This window comes from Physeter macrocephalus, chromosome 15, assembly GCF_002837175.3.
Source record: "Physeter macrocephalus isolate SW-GA chromosome 15, ASM283717v5, whole genome shotgun sequence".
NCBI lineage: Eukaryota > Metazoa > Chordata > Mammalia > Artiodactyla > Physeteridae > Physeter > Physeter macrocephalus.
In genome coordinates this window covers 77,521,732-77,541,527 of record NC_041228.1, presented here as the reverse complement: position 1 = coordinate 77,541,527, position 19,796 = coordinate 77,521,732, and the positions used below count along the sequence as shown (strand labels likewise).

The 19,796-nt window shown below is 44.4% G+C and overlaps 1 protein-coding gene across 1 annotated transcript in view; it reads left to right on the top strand.

The window, feature by feature from the left end:
• Nucleotides 1-17,723, top strand: part of LOC102990748 (uncharacterized) — a 71,814-nt gene extending 54,091 nt beyond the window's left edge. Inside the window, 5 exon segments of the mRNA XM_024127021.1 lie at nucleotides 11,353-11,485; nucleotides 12,419-12,510; nucleotides 12,513-12,581; nucleotides 15,776-15,922; nucleotides 17,379-17,723. Of these exon segments, the coding sequence (XP_023982789.1) occupies nucleotides 11,353-11,485; nucleotides 12,419-12,510; nucleotides 12,513-12,581; nucleotides 15,776-15,922; nucleotides 17,379-17,723 (786 nt within the window).
• Nucleotides 17,724-19,796: the final 2,073 nt, after the last annotated feature.

Sequence of the window (19,796 nt, the reverse complement as noted above, 5' to 3'; positions counted from 1 at the left end):
AGAATACTGAGGCTCCATAAAGTTAAATAATTTGAAATAAAGTAATTTGAACCAAAGTCACTTAAAAATGGTTTTACTGTATTTTGGGCTCTGGGGACTGAGCTCTTAAGCACCATCATGGGCCTCAAGTTTGTTTTCAGAAATAGAGAGCAGTTAAATTCTTAGAAGCCATGAGATTTCTGTATGGAAGCAGTAGTTATTGTAGGGTCAGATAACATGGGTTGAATCATAGAACATCTCTGCTTTCTAGCTTTAAATGCTGGGCCTGTCACTGATTCCTTTACAGGAATGTTGTGATATGTTATTTAAAATTTTTTAAGGTTTAAAACTTTGAAAACCACTGACAGAATCTAGAAAATTTATCATTTTTCCATTTAAAAGTTTCTTAGTCTTATCTGTGATTTTTCACCTTGTGTGTTTGATCATATAATGAAAGTAAATGAGAAAATGTTAAATTTGCTCAAATGTTTATTGTAGCATTTCTTAGCACATAACTAATACTATAATGAAAACTGGCATTCTTACCATATAGGAGCAGGTAAATATGTTCCAGTGAGTTAGGCAAGAAGTATTTTCCGAGCACCTAATATATGACTTGCGTTGTGCTAAATGCTGGTGAGAATGGGAGAAAACCATATGGAGGCTTTAAAGTTTTTCTAGTCAGAAGCTTTGAAAGGTTTCAAAGCAGAGACAAAAAGTGACCTTTTAAGAAGAAGATGCGAAACCCATAGAACGTGCAAAACTTAGCAAAATTACAAATTCTGTACTTGTGAATTACTGGGAAGGACAAGTCAGAACATCTTAGAAAAGACCTACCCGTTTGTCAAGTTGGCCTGTAGTTACTAGCATGACTCGTGCTTTCTCTGGGGCCCTGGAATGAGAAGGGTGTTCAGGGTTATAGCAATAACACTATGCAGGGATCCTCCAGCTGGAGGGGAAAGCATCCCTGGGCAAGGGGCAGGGGTGCTGAGGGGAGGGAGGACGCCGAACCTGGCCAGGCCTCTGCACGCACAAGATGCTCCCAGGAAATAGTTCCATGGTGAAACACTGAGTTTTCATTCCTCTCTTGGAGATTTGCAATGCATGTTGATATGGCTAAGGCTCTGAGATGCCGTGGAGTAAAAAAATCTCACAGCATTTCCAAACTAAATTCACCATCAGACCATATTTTGCAGGTAGAATCTATTAACATCCCTTGCAATGAATAGAGAGTATCACACATTACTCTAGAGGTTTGAGGTATTTGGGGGCCAGTCGAGGAAAAACACGTGACCAGGAGAACAGCAGTAGAGCACACCCAAGCTTACTGTGCGAGGCCAGGTTTGCACATGGGGGTGTCCCTCATAGCAGGAGTCTGTTCCTCCTCAGAAAGGGCATAGGGCAGAGGCGCTCCCGGGGAGAGGAACATCTGGGGAGGGGGCTTCATACGTCTAGATGACGTCTCTCAGCAGCACAGTGGGGCGTCTCTGTGTCCCCGAGCTCCAAAGGACAGCAGATTGGGGCCTTATAACTGCAAGGCCCTATTTTCTCAAGGTAAGAGCCGTTGGGTGAGGTTTTTGTGGGGTATGCAAAGCAGGCAGACTGTAAATTGCTGCAGATTTGTTTGTTGGAGCTTTTTTTTTTTTTTTTTTTTAATTGTGGAGAAAATCATTTGGGCTGTTTTAAAGTTATAAAATTTGAGTTTGCTGCCAGTGGGTTTTTGAGTTAATGGGTCTCTGTCTGCAGTGAAGAGATAATCAACCTATGGGCCAGTATACAGAGGTTACCTTTGACTCATTTATATAACAATTCCACACTGGGAAACGTGACAAGTTTATATGAATCCAATCATAGTTAATAATATATAGGGGTTTATAATTTATATGATTTGGAAAATGACTAGCTAATGTCTAATCCACTCTTTTGAGCTCTCCAGGCCTATGGAGAGCTCTAGGAGAGGTGATGGGAATGATCCCAGGGGACCATCTTTAACCTGGAAACAGCGTGGTGAATTATTGGGTTGCGATGGTATATCCAAGAGAAAATGATGGACTCACCACAGGTCTGGCTTAGCCATAGCAGTGATACAAAATTAGAGTCAGCGATGGTTTCTGCTTTCAATCTGGATGGAGAAGGAAGATCAAGTAGCAAACATGCACAGAGTAGGGGCAGTTAACTGCTGAACTGCATGTTCAGGCCCTAGTCGCAGTAGGTTTCCAATCAGAGATACACGTGTGCCCTAGAGGAACTGGGAAGGTTTGTGGACAAGGAGGACCTTGAGGGGTGAAGAGGTGCCGACAAGGGCAGAGCAGGGAGAGACGGGGAGTGGAAGGCTGCTTGGAGATGGCCTGTTTCAGTTATCAGTGCTGCACATGGGTTATCGTGAAATGTTATATAATTACGTGCGTAAAATGACTTGTTCCCCCACGAGGGAAAGTGAAGCTGAAGTAGTTTCCTCATGTTTGAACGGTGCTTTCATAGCCTAGAGTTTGTCAAGACACAATTTGCTTGAGCTTGTTTAGGTAGAGTCAGTGGATAAATGCATTGACTTAAGGACCTTCCATCACCATGTCTTGCATTTCTAGAAAGGAGTCCGTGTCTGTGACCAACATCTTCTGTTGATAATTACCCTCCAGCCATTATATCTTTTCTCAGTATTTCACAACTGCACGGGAAGTTCATGTCTGTGCAATAACAAGCTTTAGTCATCTCTATGCCTTGCCCGGAGGAGCAATGCAGTGATGTTTACATCTTCTACATATTTTTCTTAATCGATATTTCCCTTTTCTTCCAGGACACCCCCCCCCGCCGCTTTTTTTTAAAACTAGGACTAACATAGTCCTCCTTAAATTAGCTCTATATTTTAGACAGAGCAGGACCAAGGTAATTTTCCTTTTATATTTCAATATGCCTGGGTGGGAGGAAGAGAGCAACAGATCTCTCCGTTTTGGACTTCGTTGCTCAAGTTAATAGTAGCGCAGACGCATAAAGGCGTGTATAATTGCACTCACACTCCAAGTACTCCAGCAGGTTGTGCTGGAGCCCTCATGATGTAGAAGGGGTTCTGCCAGGAGTTCGAGCGTGCCAGCATGACTAAGACGCAGCTCTTGTCTTCGATGAGTTCATTCCACACTTAATCCGACTGTAAACCAGGTTGTGGTTTAGTTCTCCTCAGAGTTTTAATTTTAATAGTCATAAATCCAAGACAATGCTTGTCTCACTACATCTTTCTTCCAAAAGATTTATTGAAGGAGCTAACTGATTTCTGCCATTCTCTCAAGTTCTGAGCAGAAATGGTGGGTAACCTGACTGAGGTGTTATAACCTCAGTGCTGAATTCTGATGTGTTAATCAGGCCTTGTAAGTAGTACTTTGTGGCTGTTCCAGTTAGCTATTTTTGGGACATGTATGTACTCGGTTGAACTTTCTTAAAGTAATCCAGGAATTTTAGATTTCTAAGAAAGCAAGAGTCAGTTTTTATGGTAATAGTTTCTTGTAAAACGACTAATTTTTGCTGCTGTAAATCAGTAGGGGGAGCTCAGCAGATGAACTTTAGTTTCTGCTGAAGCCATTCCTAAAATGCTTTCTATTCATTCAGAAAATTAAAACAAATGCTGAAGATTTCATATGATAAAGACACTGCTGCTCCTTAAGCGTTTTATTTATTTGTTTGTTTTAAAGGGGAAATGAATGTATGTTTCAATGAAAAAATATTTTTGGAAACTCACCCTTTTATTCCTCACACCTGTCCCAACAGAAGATGGCTTTGAACCTTAGTATCTCTGTATTTTTTTTCTCAACCATACTGACTTTTTATAGTACTCACATCTGGCAACTTTGTCTCAGAGCTAAAGCAAAAGTCAGGGCTTTTGGTTTTTTCAGTAGAGAAGTATACTGGATGATGCTCTGGTCTGAGAGCCAAAAGGAGATACTGTTTCCAAAAAAAGAATGGTTGGTTCTATATTGATCAAAGGCTACCTTTTGTGGACTGAGAAAATCTATAAAGTCTGCCATTATTAGGCTATGGCTGTGAGGGTTTTTCCCCCCATTGATAATGATGAACTGTTTCTTGTGATGAGTAATGATGGGTAATGAGTAATGAGAGCACTTTCCGAACATTACTGTTTGAGGGAACCAGTGCTTCTGACACATGTTTGTTGGAATTGTTCCTAGTATCCCAAGTTAAAATGGGTGAAAACATGCTTTTTTGCTTAACATTTAGATTTTCAGGAGGGAATACCTGCCCCATTTCGTGATGCTCTGGCAGTTTGGGGTCTAGTGGTTGATTTTTATATCATTCAGAGTTTGAGAGTATTCCTTGATCATACTTTAGGTACCTCTTTGGAGGTCTGACTTGCTATTTCAGTCACAGTAATAACACATTAATACAATTGTGCTAGCTAGCTTCCAAAATACTTATATAAATTATTAATCCAAGTCACTGAATTGATTCCAGGTAACAGATAGCTTGGAGCCCAAATAAAATGGCTCTAACTGAACACTGTCATATTGTAATTAACTTTGAATATTGAAAAAAGGAGGGGGACAGTCCAAGATGGTGGCACAGGAAGACCCTAAACTCACCTCCTCTCACAGACACACCAGATCTCCAGCTACATTTCAGACGAACAGTTCCCTCTGAAAAAACCCTGAAAACTAGCTGAACTGCTCCTCCACAACAAAAGATAAAAGGACACATCAGGCCAGGTAGGAGAGGCAGAGATGCAGGTAGCCAACAACCCTACCCCCAGTGCGGCATCCCTCAATAGGGATGGACTCACAAGTCTGGAGCTTCTCCCAGAGGAGCTTCTCCTAGACCTGCACAGGAGAGATGAGCCCCCGAGACATCTGGCTTAGGAAGCAAACGGGGCTGGTTCTCCTTTCAAAGGGCTTACATGTGATCTCATTTGCCCGGGACCCAGCACAAAAGCAGCAGTTTGAAAAGCACCTAGGCTATATGTGAAGGGGATTCATTTGCTAATCTTAAAGCATCTACTGGAGGGGCAGGGGACAGTTGGGACTCTCCAGGGACAATGGTGCTGATGGACACGGTTTTTGTACTCTCCCTCTACCCTGCTAGCATAGGCAGGAGTGTGCAGACATGGCACCTTCCTGATTTCCTGCTGAGGCCTGCAGGGACAAGTGGTCATGGCACTATCCTGCTGCCTCAAAGAAGCAGGCAAACAAGGGTGGTTGTATCACTCTTACCACTCCCGGTTGGGGCTGGTGAACACACACACACACACACACACACACACACACACAATCACAGCATCCTCCTGATTCTTCGCTAAAGTGGATGTGCGCCCACAGACTAGGTATTTTCCTGCTGCCTTGCTGAAGCCGGGAGTGTATCCCTCCCCCTGTGCTCTCCAGCTGCCTTGCTAGAGCTGGCAGGGACATGCATTCCACATGGAGGACAGCCCTTGATTACCTGGCCCTGGCGGCCAAGGGTGTTGCATTCCTGGACTCCACAGGATTGTAACAATTGGAAAGATGGTTCTTGGGAGGCTCCACGCCCAGGGCACTGCCCAGACAGCAGACTGAAACACCCCCCCACTCTTCCTGTGAAAGAGGCCTGTTTACTGGTCCAGGAACTTCCACCTGAGGGACAGGCTTCAGGTTTGTTGCACATCCAGAGGCTGCAGAGGTGCTCTCAGGGAGCGTGAGCAGGGAGACGCCATCCTTGCTAAGTCCTTTGGCCTCACTGCACTGTAACAATAGCTACCAGAAAGGAGCCTGTACACTCAGCCAGGGGACACTTCCAGCTCTCCTGGTCTGGAGACCAGCAGGATTTATGACTGTGACCCAATAGGACTAAATATATTTGCATACTTTAAAAGCTGTTGCCTCAGGGTTTGCCTGCCTCACCTAAAACTAGGTGCTAAATGAGATCACTCCACCTGGAACACTGACACGTCTTGGCATACCCTCAACAGGGACCGTGAATAAACCAGGCTACTTAGACAATCACACGGACAACCAAGAGCTAGGGCAAGCTCGAACAATAAGGTCCATCACCTACACAAGGCCACTCCTTCAAGACTGGGAAAGGTAGCTATTTCACCTAATACATAGACAAAAACACAGAGAATCAAGCAAAATGAGGAAACAGGAATATGTTCTAAATGAAAGAGCAAGATAAAAACTCAGAAGAAGACCTTAATGAAATGGAGATCGGTAATCTGCCTAATAAAAAATTCAAAGTAACGGTCAAAAACATGCTCACTGAGCTTGGAAAAAGAATTGATGAACACGGTGAGAACTTCCATAAAGAGACAGAAAACATAAGAAAGTATCAAACAGAAGTCACAGAGCTTAAGAATACAATAATTGAACTAAAAAATGCATTAAAGGGGTTCAACAACAGGTTAGATGAGGTAAAAAAAAATGAGTCAGTGAGTTGGCAGACAAAGCAAACTCACTCAAACAGAGAGGCAAAAAGAAAAAAGAATTTTAAGAAGTGAAGATAGCTGGACGTATGGGACAACATCAAGCAGGATGGCATTAACGTTATAGGGGTCCCAGAAGAAGAGAGAAAAAGGGCCAGAAACCTTATTTGAAGAAATAGTGGTTGAAAACTACTCTAACCTGGGGAAGGAAACAGACATTCAGGTCCAGGAAGACCAAGAGTTCCAAATAAGATGAACCCAAAGAGGTCCACACCAAGATACACTATAATTAAAATGTCAAAAGTTAAAGGTAGTGAGAAAATCTTAAAAGCAATGAGAGAAAAACAACTAGTTATGCACAAGGGAAATCCCATAAGGCTATCACCAGATATTTCAGCAGAAATTTTTCAGGCCAGAAGGGAGTGACATGATATATTCAAAGTGCTGAAAGGAAAAAAACTTTCAACCAAGAATACTCTATCTGGCAAAGTTATTCAGAATAGAAAGAGAGATAGAGTTTTCCAGACACAAAAACTAAAGGAGTTCATCACCACTAAACTGGCTTTATAAGAAATGTTAAAGGGAAATCTTTAAGCTGAAAACAAATGGCACTAATTAATAACAAGAAAACATATGAAAGTAAAATCTCACTGGTAAAGGTAAATATATAATAAAGACAGTGGGTTAATCACTGAGAAAGCTAGTATGAATGTTGAAAGACATGCGTTGTAAAATTAACTAAAAGTACAATAATTAGTTAAGGGGTATATAAAATTAAAATGTGACATTAAAATGTCACATAAAATGTCCAGTGGGGGAGTAAAAATGTAGAGTTTTGAAGTGAGTTCAAATTTCAGTTGCAAAGTAGCTTAAAATAGACTGTTATATACATAGGATGTTATATGTGAACATCACAGTAACCACAAAGCAAAAACCTATAGGAGACACACAAAAGAAAATGAGAAAGGAATCTAAATATAACACTAAAGAAAGTCATCCAACCATAAGGAAAGACAACGAAGAGAAGAAAGGAACAAAGAGGAACTACAAAAATAGCCAGAAAACAATTAACAAAATGGCAATAAGTACATACCTATCAATAATTACTTTAAATGTAAATGGACTAAATTCTCTAATCAGAAGACATAGAGTGGCTGAAAAGGTAAAAAACCAAGACTCATTTATATGCTGCATACAAGAGATTCATTTCAGATATTAGGACACACACAGACTGAAAATGAAGGGATGGAAAAAGATAGTCCAGGCAAAAGAAATGAAAAGAAAGCTGAGGTACCTGTATTCATAACAGACAAAATAGACTTTAAAACAAAGATTGTAAGAAAAGACAAGGACGTGCATTATATAATAATAAAGGGTTCAATTCACCAAGAAGATATAACATTTGTAAATATATGTCTACCCAAAATAAGAGCACCAAAATATATAAAGCAAATATTAAGACCTAAAGGGAGAAATTGACAGCAGTGCAATAATAGTAGGGGACTTTAATACTCCACTTACATCAATGGGTAAATCATCCAGGCAGAAAATCAAGAAGGAAAAATAGGCCTTAAGTGACACATTAGTTCATATAGACTTTATAAATGTATACAGAACATTCTATCCAAAATCAGCAGCATACACATTCCTCTCAAGTGCACATGGGACATTCTCTAGGGTAGATCACATGTTAGTCCACAAAACAAGTCTCAATAAATTTAAGAATGAAATCATATCAAGCATTTTTTTTCCAACCGCAATGGTATGAAACAAGAAATCTGATCAAGAAACAAAGCCTGGAGAGTTTTGGAGGCTTGGCTGAGTCATGCAGAGTTAGTAGCTTTCAAGGCCAGAGCCCCTCCTCCTGACCCTTGGCCTGGTACTCTCTCCAAGTGTCTGGGCTGTCTCTGTAGTGTGTGCTACATGTGACTTGGATAAATTGGCTCACTTGGAATAGGAACTCTCTGGAAACTTCTTGATTCTTCTGAGCCTTTGAATTGAAATGAGATGTAGGTTTTTGTGTATTTGTTATTATTTTAAAATTAGTACTACTTGATATGAGTTCTAGGCAGTCTTGAGGTTAGCTAAACTAGGTAAGAGATTGCTTTATTTATTTATTTTTTGAAGTTTTAAGGCATCTTGTAAACATTTCCAGTTCCTTTTCATTTTCAGTTACTTCTTCACTTCAGGATTCTAGAAAGAACCAGGAAAGAGAAAGAGCAAATTCTGAAATGCAGTAAGAAAAATAGTTGGTTTTGAGGATTTTCTAGTTCAGTGAATAGCAGGAAGCACCAGCTTCCTCTTCTCACAAAATCTCCAGTCAAATGTTTAATCTCAAAAGACTCCAGCAGTTTATAGAAACGTTCTAAAAGTTGTGCCAGTTCATTTGAACCAAAGATAAATTCATGCATTTAATAGTTCCTCAGTCAGTTGCAATTACCATACTTGATCCTCCTTGTATAGTCCTTGTAACAAATGGAGTATTATCATAAGGAACAGACCAGAAATAAGGAGACTTAGAAGCAGCCTTTGACTTCGTATCTGATTTGCAACAATGCTTGGAGTGTTCTCTGAGAACATGTTTAAGCCTTACTCTCTTTTCATTTTTCCAACTCCAGAAAGAAAGCACCAATACTGGCATTAGTACTTGCACCTCCGTCCCTATTACCAGATCTTGTAGAACACCATAAACACTTTAAGTGCCCAACAAATGTGTTGGTGACTGGTTGCCTTTATTATTCATATTTTTAAAAAGCATCAGACAAATTGAATACATAATAAGAGTAGAAGTATTTTTTGTTTTATATTTACAACAAAGGTTTGTGATATTTCAGAGTAGGATTTCTCAAAGCATTTTCCTCAACTTTTCTCATCCTAATACGTTCTGTATTTTATATCCAGTGTCCAGCAGACAACTGGCCTCAAGAATGTGTTTGTTGACTTTGACTGTATATCATGTCTCTTCCAAGAAAAGATAAGATTAAATTTAGGATTAAATAATACACGTGAAGAGTGTTTCATAAAACAAAGTAGAATATAAATGTAGGTAGTGGTAATTGTTGTTGGCTAGTAACTGCATTTAGTCTGAGTCCTCACAGGCAGGAAATGAAGATGTGAGCGTGGGCCAGGGAGGAGGGCTGCTGGCTCACTCTGTGCTCCTGATTGGGTGTGCCCCTGCCACAGTGATGGCTCTCGCTCCCACCCGCCTGGACCCCATCCTTCCTCCATCGGGTGTCCTGGTTGGCACTAAAGATAGGCCCTAAGGACATGGACGGAAAGGGCTACAGGGCCACCTCTGAGGGGCAGATAGGGAGGACATGAGCAGAAGAGGTAAACCCATGGAGAGACATTAGGACAGTGCCGGCCCTTTGGTTTAGAAGAATGAATAGCCTTTTCCTTATGTGTTCCTGCCTGACGTCACAAAGGATCAGAATGAGAACCCCCTCACAGAAAGCACGCAAGGGTTATATGACTAGGAATCTAGGGGCTTCGTGCTTTTCTGGGGGGCGGTGAGGAAAAGAGAGAGCTTAGAGGACAGCTTCGGATTCCCAAGGCTTTGGAGGTCTCTGTTTTTCTGAAGTTAGGGGGTTTGCCTTTGTTTATGACTGCTGGGCTAGAGAATTCAGGGTGGGACCCAGAAGAGGGGAGGATGCAGGAGGACCTACTTCATGGTGGGGACCTACTTCATGGTGGCTTGGGGAAGGAGAGGCAAAGGAGGCCTCGCTCTGTCTTCCCAAATTATCCTGGCCAGTCATCCAAGTAGAGGCAGGGGGGACTGGTTTAGTTTAATTTCCTCTGTTGGCAAATACCCATTTCACTTGGTTATTTATTTAATCATTCACTCAGCACACAACCTAAGGACTGCCTTGTAGAAGCTTGTGGAAGTCGTGCGATGAATAGGACATGGTCCCTTCAATCAGTCAGTCAGATACCAGGTGTTAGGTCAGAGTCATGAGGGAGTAGATCACCAAGGATCACAACGTAGGGTCACCTAACCAGACTGGGGGCCCTAAGAAGAGGTTATGCCTGAGCTCTGTGACCGGAGGATGGGCAGACTGGGCATGCTGATGAGTCAGGAAAGCTGTTCTAGGCAGAGGTTCAAGTGTGTGAAGAGTCTGAGGCGGGAAGGCAGGCGGCCAGGTTGGGGACGATAAACAGGTCAGTGTGACCAGATCGTAGCGGGTGGGCGCAGCCGGTGCTGGGAATGAGCCCGCTGAGAAGTTATGGGGCCTCCCCTAAGGCCGGGGAGCCGAGGAAATTCAGGAGGACAGAGGCTTATTGAGGAGACGAACTGGTATCTTAACAGGAGGAGGGCGTTTAGTCCACTGTGATTGGAGGAAAGGCAGGGGACTGTGAAATTCCTTCAGGAAATCATCTGCTGAGACACGAATGGAAGGGCACCTTCTTGTGAAACAGACACCAAAGGAGAAGAGCTCCTGTGGGTCTGTTGAGGGTTAGTGAGCAGGGAGGCCAAGGCAGCTCACCGCGCCAGGAAGGGCAGGCGCTCTGGCTGCGGCAGCTGAGGGCTACTCCTCAGCCTGCAGGTATCATGAACACATTTACAAGGCATTAGAAATTTAAAAAATTCTGCTGGATGCCTGCTTTGGTGAGGAATGTGAACACAAAACCTCTTTCGGGGTCCCTCCTATAGATTGCTTTTTTAGCAACTCCTGGAAGTGAAATTGAGAGCTTTGAATCAGACAGAGTCCGTTTCAAACCTCCAAATGTCGGTTTTCTTATCTATAAAGTTATAAGAAGTTTACAAATTTAATTGGTGATGGTTAGAAGATATAGTTAAAACACATCACTTAGCATAATACCTGGCAAATAATAATTGCCTGATAAGCAACAGCCACTGCTGGTACTAACAACCACCCCCAGGTTGCGTAGTGCGCTCTGGCAGCCCTGGGGGCGGTGTGAATTCTGGGTTCTGCGGGGAATTGGAAACCACACAACTTGGTCATTGTCCTTTCTACTCTCAGGTGACCATGCAGCATATGAAGAGCAAAAAGACCCTAGATTTTGCAGCAAATGCGTGGTTATCTCGAAGCCAAGCAGATGGGGACACGGTCTGTGAGCTCCCTGTGGTACAAGGAGGACAAGCTATTTTTCCATGTGTGTCATTACCCTTCGAGAGCATATACTGCATGTACCAATGTTTTATAGCTGCTTAGATTTGCTTCTGAACTATTTAGTTACAGAATATTTTTTTCTACTTCTAAGAGAGTCGTTTGACCCATTGAAAATGACTTCTTCATCATCACAGAATGAGTCACTGGTGGGTCTGGGATTAAACATAATCTCAGAAAGATCCTTATGGTTAGATACAGTCACGGGCTGAGGCCATGAGAAGGAAGAAGTCATGTCTGGGCCTTGTCTGGCTTTGCCTGTGGCTGCTTGGCCACCTCATGTCACCACTTCACTTTTGATATATTTCCTCATCAAACCGTACATCATTTTAAACTTTATTTTATTATTATTTTTTTTGGTGGTATGCGGGCCTCCCTCTGTTGCGGCCTCTCCCGTTGCGGGGCACAGGCTCCGGACGCACAGGCTCATTGGCCATGGCTCACAGGCCCAGCCGCTCCGCGGCGCGTGGGATCTTCCCAGACCGGGGCGCGAACCCGGTTCCCCTGCATCGGCAGGCGGACGCGCAACCACTGCGCCACCAGGGAAGCCCCATTTTAAACTTTAAACATCACGTACAGTAATAGTGTCACCCTTGCCAATAAAATACTAATCATGAAATATCCTCCTATGTCATACATAAAAGAACAGCTTTTTTTTTTTTTTTTTTTAAAGCTTTTATTTGTCTTGTTGAAAAAGCTATTTGCTTTTTCGGAGCATTTGCTCATGGTGTAAAAATGCCCATTTCTAATTAAAATTAATAATTGAAAGATCAAACATCTCTCCATAGATACAGCAAGTCCAGTTTAGAGGAATTCTCATACAATGATTTTTATTGTAGCGTGGCCCATGGGTCTGGGTTCTGTCTGTATGGATTCCCAGGTGATTATTTCCTTGTTTCTCTCCCCTTTGCTTTGTCAGTAGTGAGATACCTTGCTGACGTCCATACTGGGCAACTGAAGCAAGCAGAAACGGAGGCCGAAGTGTCCCTGTGTCTCTGTGGGACACTGTGTCTCAGAGGTGAGACTCTGGTCTAAGACTGCTGTACAAATCCAACATGCCAGTAAAATTTCAAAGAGGACAGGTGTCTCTGCACAAATAACTTTCCCATGTTCTTAGTAATCTCTCCAAAGGTGGCCATACATGATTGAAAGTTGAAAAGGGCTTGACACCCTTCAAGTTTTTGTTTTAGAACATCTTCAGCACAAGTTTTCCTGACCTGACTTCCTAATGTGCTTTGTTTTAGAAATTTTTCTTGAAAGAAAAATGGGACACACTAAACTAGCAATGAATAATAGAACAAAGAAAAAGACATTAAAAATTAGTGAGGGTGTAAGTGACAGAAAAAAATGAGATTATATCAGGGAAAAATATATGTGAACATACCCTGTCAGGACTGGGAAGTACAAAGCCTATTCTAAAAGGTCAAGTCATAGAAGGGCCGTTATAGGATATTTCACAGAATAATGCAATACCCTTTCTTTAAAACGTCTTGAATGGAGCCAAATACATTATTCTCACATCTTAAAGCCCTTCATATTCCCTTTTGTCCTTTATATACACATACGAGTCTTTCTATATAGTTGATGTTTGAGGAGTTGCAGTGATGTATATAATCAACCCAGTTAATTTTTAATGTTATTTTGTGGTGTTTAGAAAAGAAAAGTACTCTTTGGGGTCTGAGATCAAGAATAGGGATTATTTAAAGCGTGAGTACATTTTTAAGAAAGAAGACTCCCGAGCCAGTTTGAGAGTGCTATCTTTCAAACTGTTTTGTACTTGTAATTTATGAAATATTTTGAAACATCAGAGCTCTTAAAGCTCACCTAAACCTTTTATTTGTCACTGCAGATTACACAGCTTTCATCACAATGAGGGAAAATAGCAAAATTATGCCTAATTTTTGCTGTTACAAGTGAATTATTAATTTTGAGCAGAAACAAAGTTTCAGATGCCATGATATTATTATTAATATTACACCAAGTGATCAGTGAAGCTCTCCTGGCTTTCATTCCTAGACGCTTTGACCCTCCCACTTGGTGGTGCTTGGTGAAGGCGCCATCTCTCCTGGCCACCTGCTGGTGGGTCGGCCCGCGCGGCATGGTGTGGGATTACCAACTAAGGTTTTGCAAGTGAAACATCTTCATGGTGAATCGCCTTCAGTTCATCATTGTGTACAGCACCTCCCAGAGAGTGGGAAGGGTGTATTATAGATTGCAAACAATCTATCTATCTATCTGTCTATCTATCTATATATACTGGACACGAAGTATAATTGCAACCAGTGTATAAAAAGAGTAAACAGTGTAGGTTTAGTGGCATGTTTTATAGTTTAGAGTCAGAGATGTAACTGCTTTTCTTCCCTAGTTCATTTTAGAGTTCTGTATTATCTTCCTCAGTGGATGGAATGTGATGGAAATGCCAAATGGTTTCAAGAGTTCTGCTGCAAGAAACTGTGGCAACGATCTTGTAGTTAATTGCCAGAGTGATCCCACACGAACCACAGCTCACATCCTTAGCCACTGCTGGGCTGTTGTTGTCGTTTTCTCCACACAGTGCACAGCTGTGTAATCAAAAGGCAGCCGCACACATAATAGACCTAGTTTAATTCTGTCTTCAAAACTAAAGGTACTTTAAGAAAAAAGAGGAAACAGGAGAGCTGGTTCAGGCAATCTTTCTTGACCTTGAGGTATCCTCATTCAGATTTGCTTCGAAGCAGAACGTGAAGACCAGGGTAGTTGATCTGGGAGGGGATCCCTGTGTGACCTGAAGGAGCAGGAACATGAAGAGAAGGAGAAAAGCCTGAGAAGAGACAGTACTGAGCTGTGGCTACTGGGACTCCTTGCTAGAGAATTGCAGAGAAACCCTGTGGACACCCCTCCACACTGCCCCACCGGCGAAACCCTCAGGAGAAGCAGCAGTGAGGTGTAGGGGTCTGAGATGGAGCGCTGCCAGCACGCCTGCACCATGGCCCCGCACGTGGCCCCAAGGACAGGGCTGGGGCCCAGTCGTATCTACCACCGCAGGTGACGTGTATCAGGAAATGTCCCGTTTGAAGCGCACTGGGGGTGCAGGAGAGTGACAGCGAGACTGTGCAGGGACACCAGGAACACACACAGTCACAATTTGGTGACCAGAATGTCACAGGCCTAGTGATGGTTTTGGTTTGGCCCAAACAAGAGAAGATTTCCGTCAACAACGTGGAACCAACAGTTGATGCCAGGTAGTGTGTCTTCAAATATGAAATTGAAATGTACTCTAGTACCCGTGCAGGCAGCTGTTTAGACAACCTGTGCCACAAGAAAATACAAGTGATACTGGATTTGCACTTGTACCACAAAGTAGTGCAACAGTAGTTAATATGCAACTGTCACTTCTGAGAACGTCTCAGACTTAATTAAATTCCTGACCCTTTCCTCAGATGATCTTCAGGTGGTCTATTCTCAGCAGGAATCTGATACTGGATTTGCACTTGTACCACAAAGTAGTGGAACAGTAGTTAATATTCAACTGTCACTTCTGGGAATGTCTCAGACTTAATTGAATTCCTGACCCTTTCCTCAGATGATCTTCAGGTGGTCTGTTCTCAGCAGGAATCTGTGAGGAAGTGACGTGTGAGTTCTTTCTCTTCCAACCAGCGTAGCACCTACTTCAGGTCCTGCGTCCCTGGAAACCTCAGTGCGTTTTTGACATGATAAAATGAAGGTTCCAAGATGCTCTTTCACAACAAATCCGAGAATGTGCTTCACATTATTTACAGAAGGAGGTGTACGAGAAGGTTTATTGGAGAAAGAAAGGAGGGAGAGAAGGAAGGAAGGAAGGAAAGAGGGGAGGGAGGGAGAGAAAAGGGATATGTTCCTCCGTGCCTCAAGGAAAATCAGCATTCATGGAAAGTAAGTGTGCTATCAGGCCCCGCAGTCACCAACCTGACCATCTAGCAAACTGCATCCCGGGGGCAGGAATCTAAGCAAGAGAAGAGCGCCAAGCTGGAGGCCTTTGTGTTAGGGTTTGTTTCTTTGTTACACTGGACACGACCACAGTGGAGGAAATAAAACTCCAGGAGAGAAAAAAGCATAGCCAGAAATACATCTTTAATAGATAAAAAAGTAGTTTGCTTAGATTTCTTTCCTTACTACCCCGTTGGATGCTAGCTGTAGTAGCATCTCTGCTGAGGTATCGTGCTGTCCCCCGCACTCCTCGGGCTGTTATTATTGCCCCCGTTCGTCTTGTGCTGGACTCACGCTATCTCTGTGGGGTCTTCTCTGCCTCCGGCGCCAGGTCGATACATTTCAAGTGGAAGCAGTGTCGCCTGGAAAACTGCAGAAGGCGCTGTGGCACTGTGAGGCCGGTGACAAGTCTCAGGGCCGGTGCTGCAAGTTGGTGGCGGCCAGGGAGCGAGGGCTGCGTCCACGTCCACCTTCTCCTGTGAGAGGTAGTGCTGTCCCCGTGCCGCCTCAGAGGATGGAACTGCAGTGTGTGTGAGTGCGTGTGTGTGTTCAGGTGCGTGGATTTGTGTCATTTCCTCAGTATTCCACATCACGCATCACTCATCGAGTGTTTCAGTAAATAATCTATTGCTAAGCATTGTAAGGAAATCTCATCTTGTAATTTCTTATTATTTCAACACTCTCCAAGTGACAAAAGGACCAAAAGTTTCACACTGGAAATTACTGCCTACAGCATGAGAATATTTGTTTAAATATTGGTCCCTTTACATTACTAAAATGGTAGCATTCTAAGAATTTCATATTGCATTAAGCAAGGAGACTTTTAGAGGGAACTCTCAGAACATAAGAAAGACAAAGATGGAAGCCTAGATAACTCGGGCTTTCCCTCAAGCCTCATAAGGAACAGACCGCAAGCAACTCCCTCCATTTCTGATCTGACCCTACAGCCTTGAGGTTAAGCTTTGCTCTCTAGATCCCTTCCTTGCTCAGGAAAACCCAGCTTCAGCTGGCCAGGGCCAGGAGGGGACCCAGACCCAAGACAGGACAGGTTTCTCCATGAAAACCCAATCTATTGTGGACATGGCGTGAGAATCCTTGAACTCCGTTCTGAAATTTTGGACCCTCAGTGTTGGGGACAGCCTTATCTTTCCAGATAAAGACAGATGATCTTTCCAAATAGATAATCAACAGGAAATGAGGCACAAACAGGGGCACTGGAAAATTCAAGAGGGCAGATTTGGGCATGCCAAAACCACTACAACTTTTATTACTAAGCAAAAAGCGGGTAAAAAACAATGAGTCAGTTCAACTAAAAATACTCACCATATACCACCAAGAACTACAAACACAAAGGTGATTGGCGGGGCTGCAGTGAATGGAGCGGTGGTAACCGGGGCAGGCTCGCCGCCTGTGCCTCGCCTGGCTGGCGTTCACCGCAGCCGGTCGCTTTCTCAGAGCTCCCGCTTAATTCAGCCCGCTTCCTCTGTAGCCACTTCCTCCACCCTAGCCAGCGTCCGTGTGTCTCAGCCTGGATCTGAGCCGTCTTCTGAGTGTCCAGGTTCTTTCTGCGCCCCTCGACCCCGCTCACGGCTCCCAAGCTGACTGTACTCTGGTACTTATTGCACTGATCTTCTTTGGGACTCTAGCTTCTCCTTTCCTCTTTCATTCTTCCTTTGCTCTATTATGACTTTTATTCTCTAGCATTATATTGTATAGTTTTGCCCTACATTTTTTCAAGAAAAAGCGTGGGGGGAGATCTTCCTGTCCCTAAAGCAGTGTTTTAATTACATCATCCTCCTGTTCACAAATCTGTATTAATCCCCACTGCCTACCAAAACCAAAACCAAACTTCATGATCTTTCCATTCAAGGCTTTATTCCAGCTGACTCCATTTACTTCCCCTCCGGTTTGTTCCTCTAATCGTCCTCTTGCAGGATCTCAGTGAAGTTAGACCCCCTAACTCCACCTCTCGGAGGGCGCTGTTCTTCGTTCGGGGTCGCCCTTCCGTGCTCTGCTCTGAGTGTCCTGATCCTGCACGTCCTTTAGTTCCCACTAAGAGTCCGCGCGCTCGCATGAGCGAACTGGCCCGATTAGCAACAGTGTCTCTGTCCTGCCGGGTTACTCAGAGCTCAGCGCAGACGCCCCGGCTGCTGCGTGGCAAGTGCGCTGAAGAGGCTCCCGCGTCCCGGCCTGGCCCGGCCCACGCCCAGCCCAGCCCAGCGCGCGGCCGCCTGGGGGCAGCTGCGTTCATTCCCCACGGCCGAGGGGCTAGGGAGTGATTCATCTCGGGCTTTCTTGTCAGGTTCCCAAGTTCTGACCAACTTTATCACATTAACTCAGCTGAGTTATTTAGTTGCATATTTGTTTTTAATCTTTATTGAAATACAGTTGATTTACAGTGTTGTGTTAGTTTCAGGCTTACAGAAAGTGATTCAGTTATACATACCTATAAGTATATATATTCTTTTTTTACGTTCTCTTCCATAATAGGTTATTACAAGACACTGAGTAGAGTCCCCTGTGCTGTACAGTGGGTCCTTACTGGTTGTCTATTTTATACACAGCAGTGTGTATAATTTGATTCCAAACGCCTAATTTATCCCTCGTCTCCCCTCTCCCCTTTGGTAACTATGAGTTTGTTCTCTGTGTCTGTGAGTCCGTTTCTCCTTTGTGCGTGAGTTCATCTGTATCGCTCTCTTAGGTTCCACGTGTGAGCGACAGACATCATGTGCCATTTGCCTTTCTCTGGTTTACTTCACTTCGCGTGATAATCCCTAGGTCCGTCCACGTTACAGCTGATTTCTTCCCGATGTGACACCTCCCGGAGATCGTTTGGATTCGTCCGTCACACTGCCGTGCCTGCACCACCGCCAGCCCCTCCTGCTACCGTCACCTCCTGCGTCCCCTCAGCGCGTGTCTGTACTGTGCCAGCACGGCCTCGACTAGAAGGAAGACACCGAAGTAACAGCTGAACTTAGTTTCAGTGGGTTGCAGCTGAAACAATTTTAATTATAAAATACGTTAAGCGGCCAAATGTCATAGGACAGGTACGCGCTGTCCTGGCGTAACAAACGCTGCTCTTTGGTTCTGCCCGTCGCGGTAGGGCCCGAAGAAATGGCAGCCGGTTCTCACTCCACAGCGCCCGGCGAAGAGAGTGAGCTGCCGCCCCCCTTCCCTCCCGCCTGTAGACGCGGAGACAAGGCAGGTGCCACTTGCTTAGAGAAGCAGAGGAGCGGCGGCCCCGGGGGTAGCTCTCAGGCCCAGCCGGCCCTTCCCACCACAGAAGCGGACTGCCCTGCCGCCGTTGCCTCTGTGCCCTCAGAGCTTTCTCTCTGCGCGTGAAAGGTCCAGGACAGCTTCCCCCGAGGCAGGTGCCAGCCTAGACGGCCGCGCCGGAGGCGGAGGAGACGGGCGCTGGGGCGGGACCTGGACCGCCTGCCTCCTGGCACACCTGGGGCGGCGGGGCGCGCTCCTTGTGGGACTGAGTGCTGGGGCGCAGGCAGCAGAGGCGCACCTCAGCGGGGGAGGGAAAGACCATCTCAGTCGCGCTCGCGGAAGCTTCCGCGCCGACAGGAATGCACAGCACAGCTGAACTGAGGCGGAAAGCAAGCCCACCGACGTTTCGTCCCTGTCCTAAGTTAAGGGGGGAAGAGGCCTGGCTGAAATACAAGGCCCGGCGACCGGGCGAGCACTCTTTTGTGCACCCCAGACGCCTCCTGCGAGGATTCGCGTCTCCTCTTCAATTGAACACCCACGTCCTTAGGGCTTTATTTTATTTCTATATCTGAAGATTTTATTTTTCTGCCTTTTCTGCAAAAATAGAGTATCCGGCACTGAATCTCTACCATTTACACATAAGATTTAGCTATTTGAGGTTTGGAGCAAGAGAAACGTGCATTTGCATGGGGCAGACATTCACCTGACTCTGAATTGAAGTAAATATCCTTATTTACTCCTTGTGTTAGTTGCCTATGAATTCTGTAACAAAATACTATAAACTTGGTGGCTTAAAGCAGCAGAGCTGTGTTCTCTGACAGTTCTGGAGGCCAGCAGTCCGAAATCCAGGCACGCCGGGCCTGACTCTGAATTGAAGTAAATATCCTTATTTATTCCTTGTGTTAGTTGCCTATGAATATTCTGTAACAAAATACTATAAACTTGGTGGCTTAAAGCAGCAGAGCTGTGTTCTCTGACAGTTCTGGAGGCCAGCAGTCCGAAATCCAGGCACGCCGGGCCCTGAACTCTCTGCGGTGCTCCCTTCTCGCGCTGCTGCTGGTTGGGTGCGGCCCGCAGTCCTTGGTGCGCCTGGCTTTGCAGCTGCCTCGCTCCAGCCTCTGCCTCTGTCGTCACAG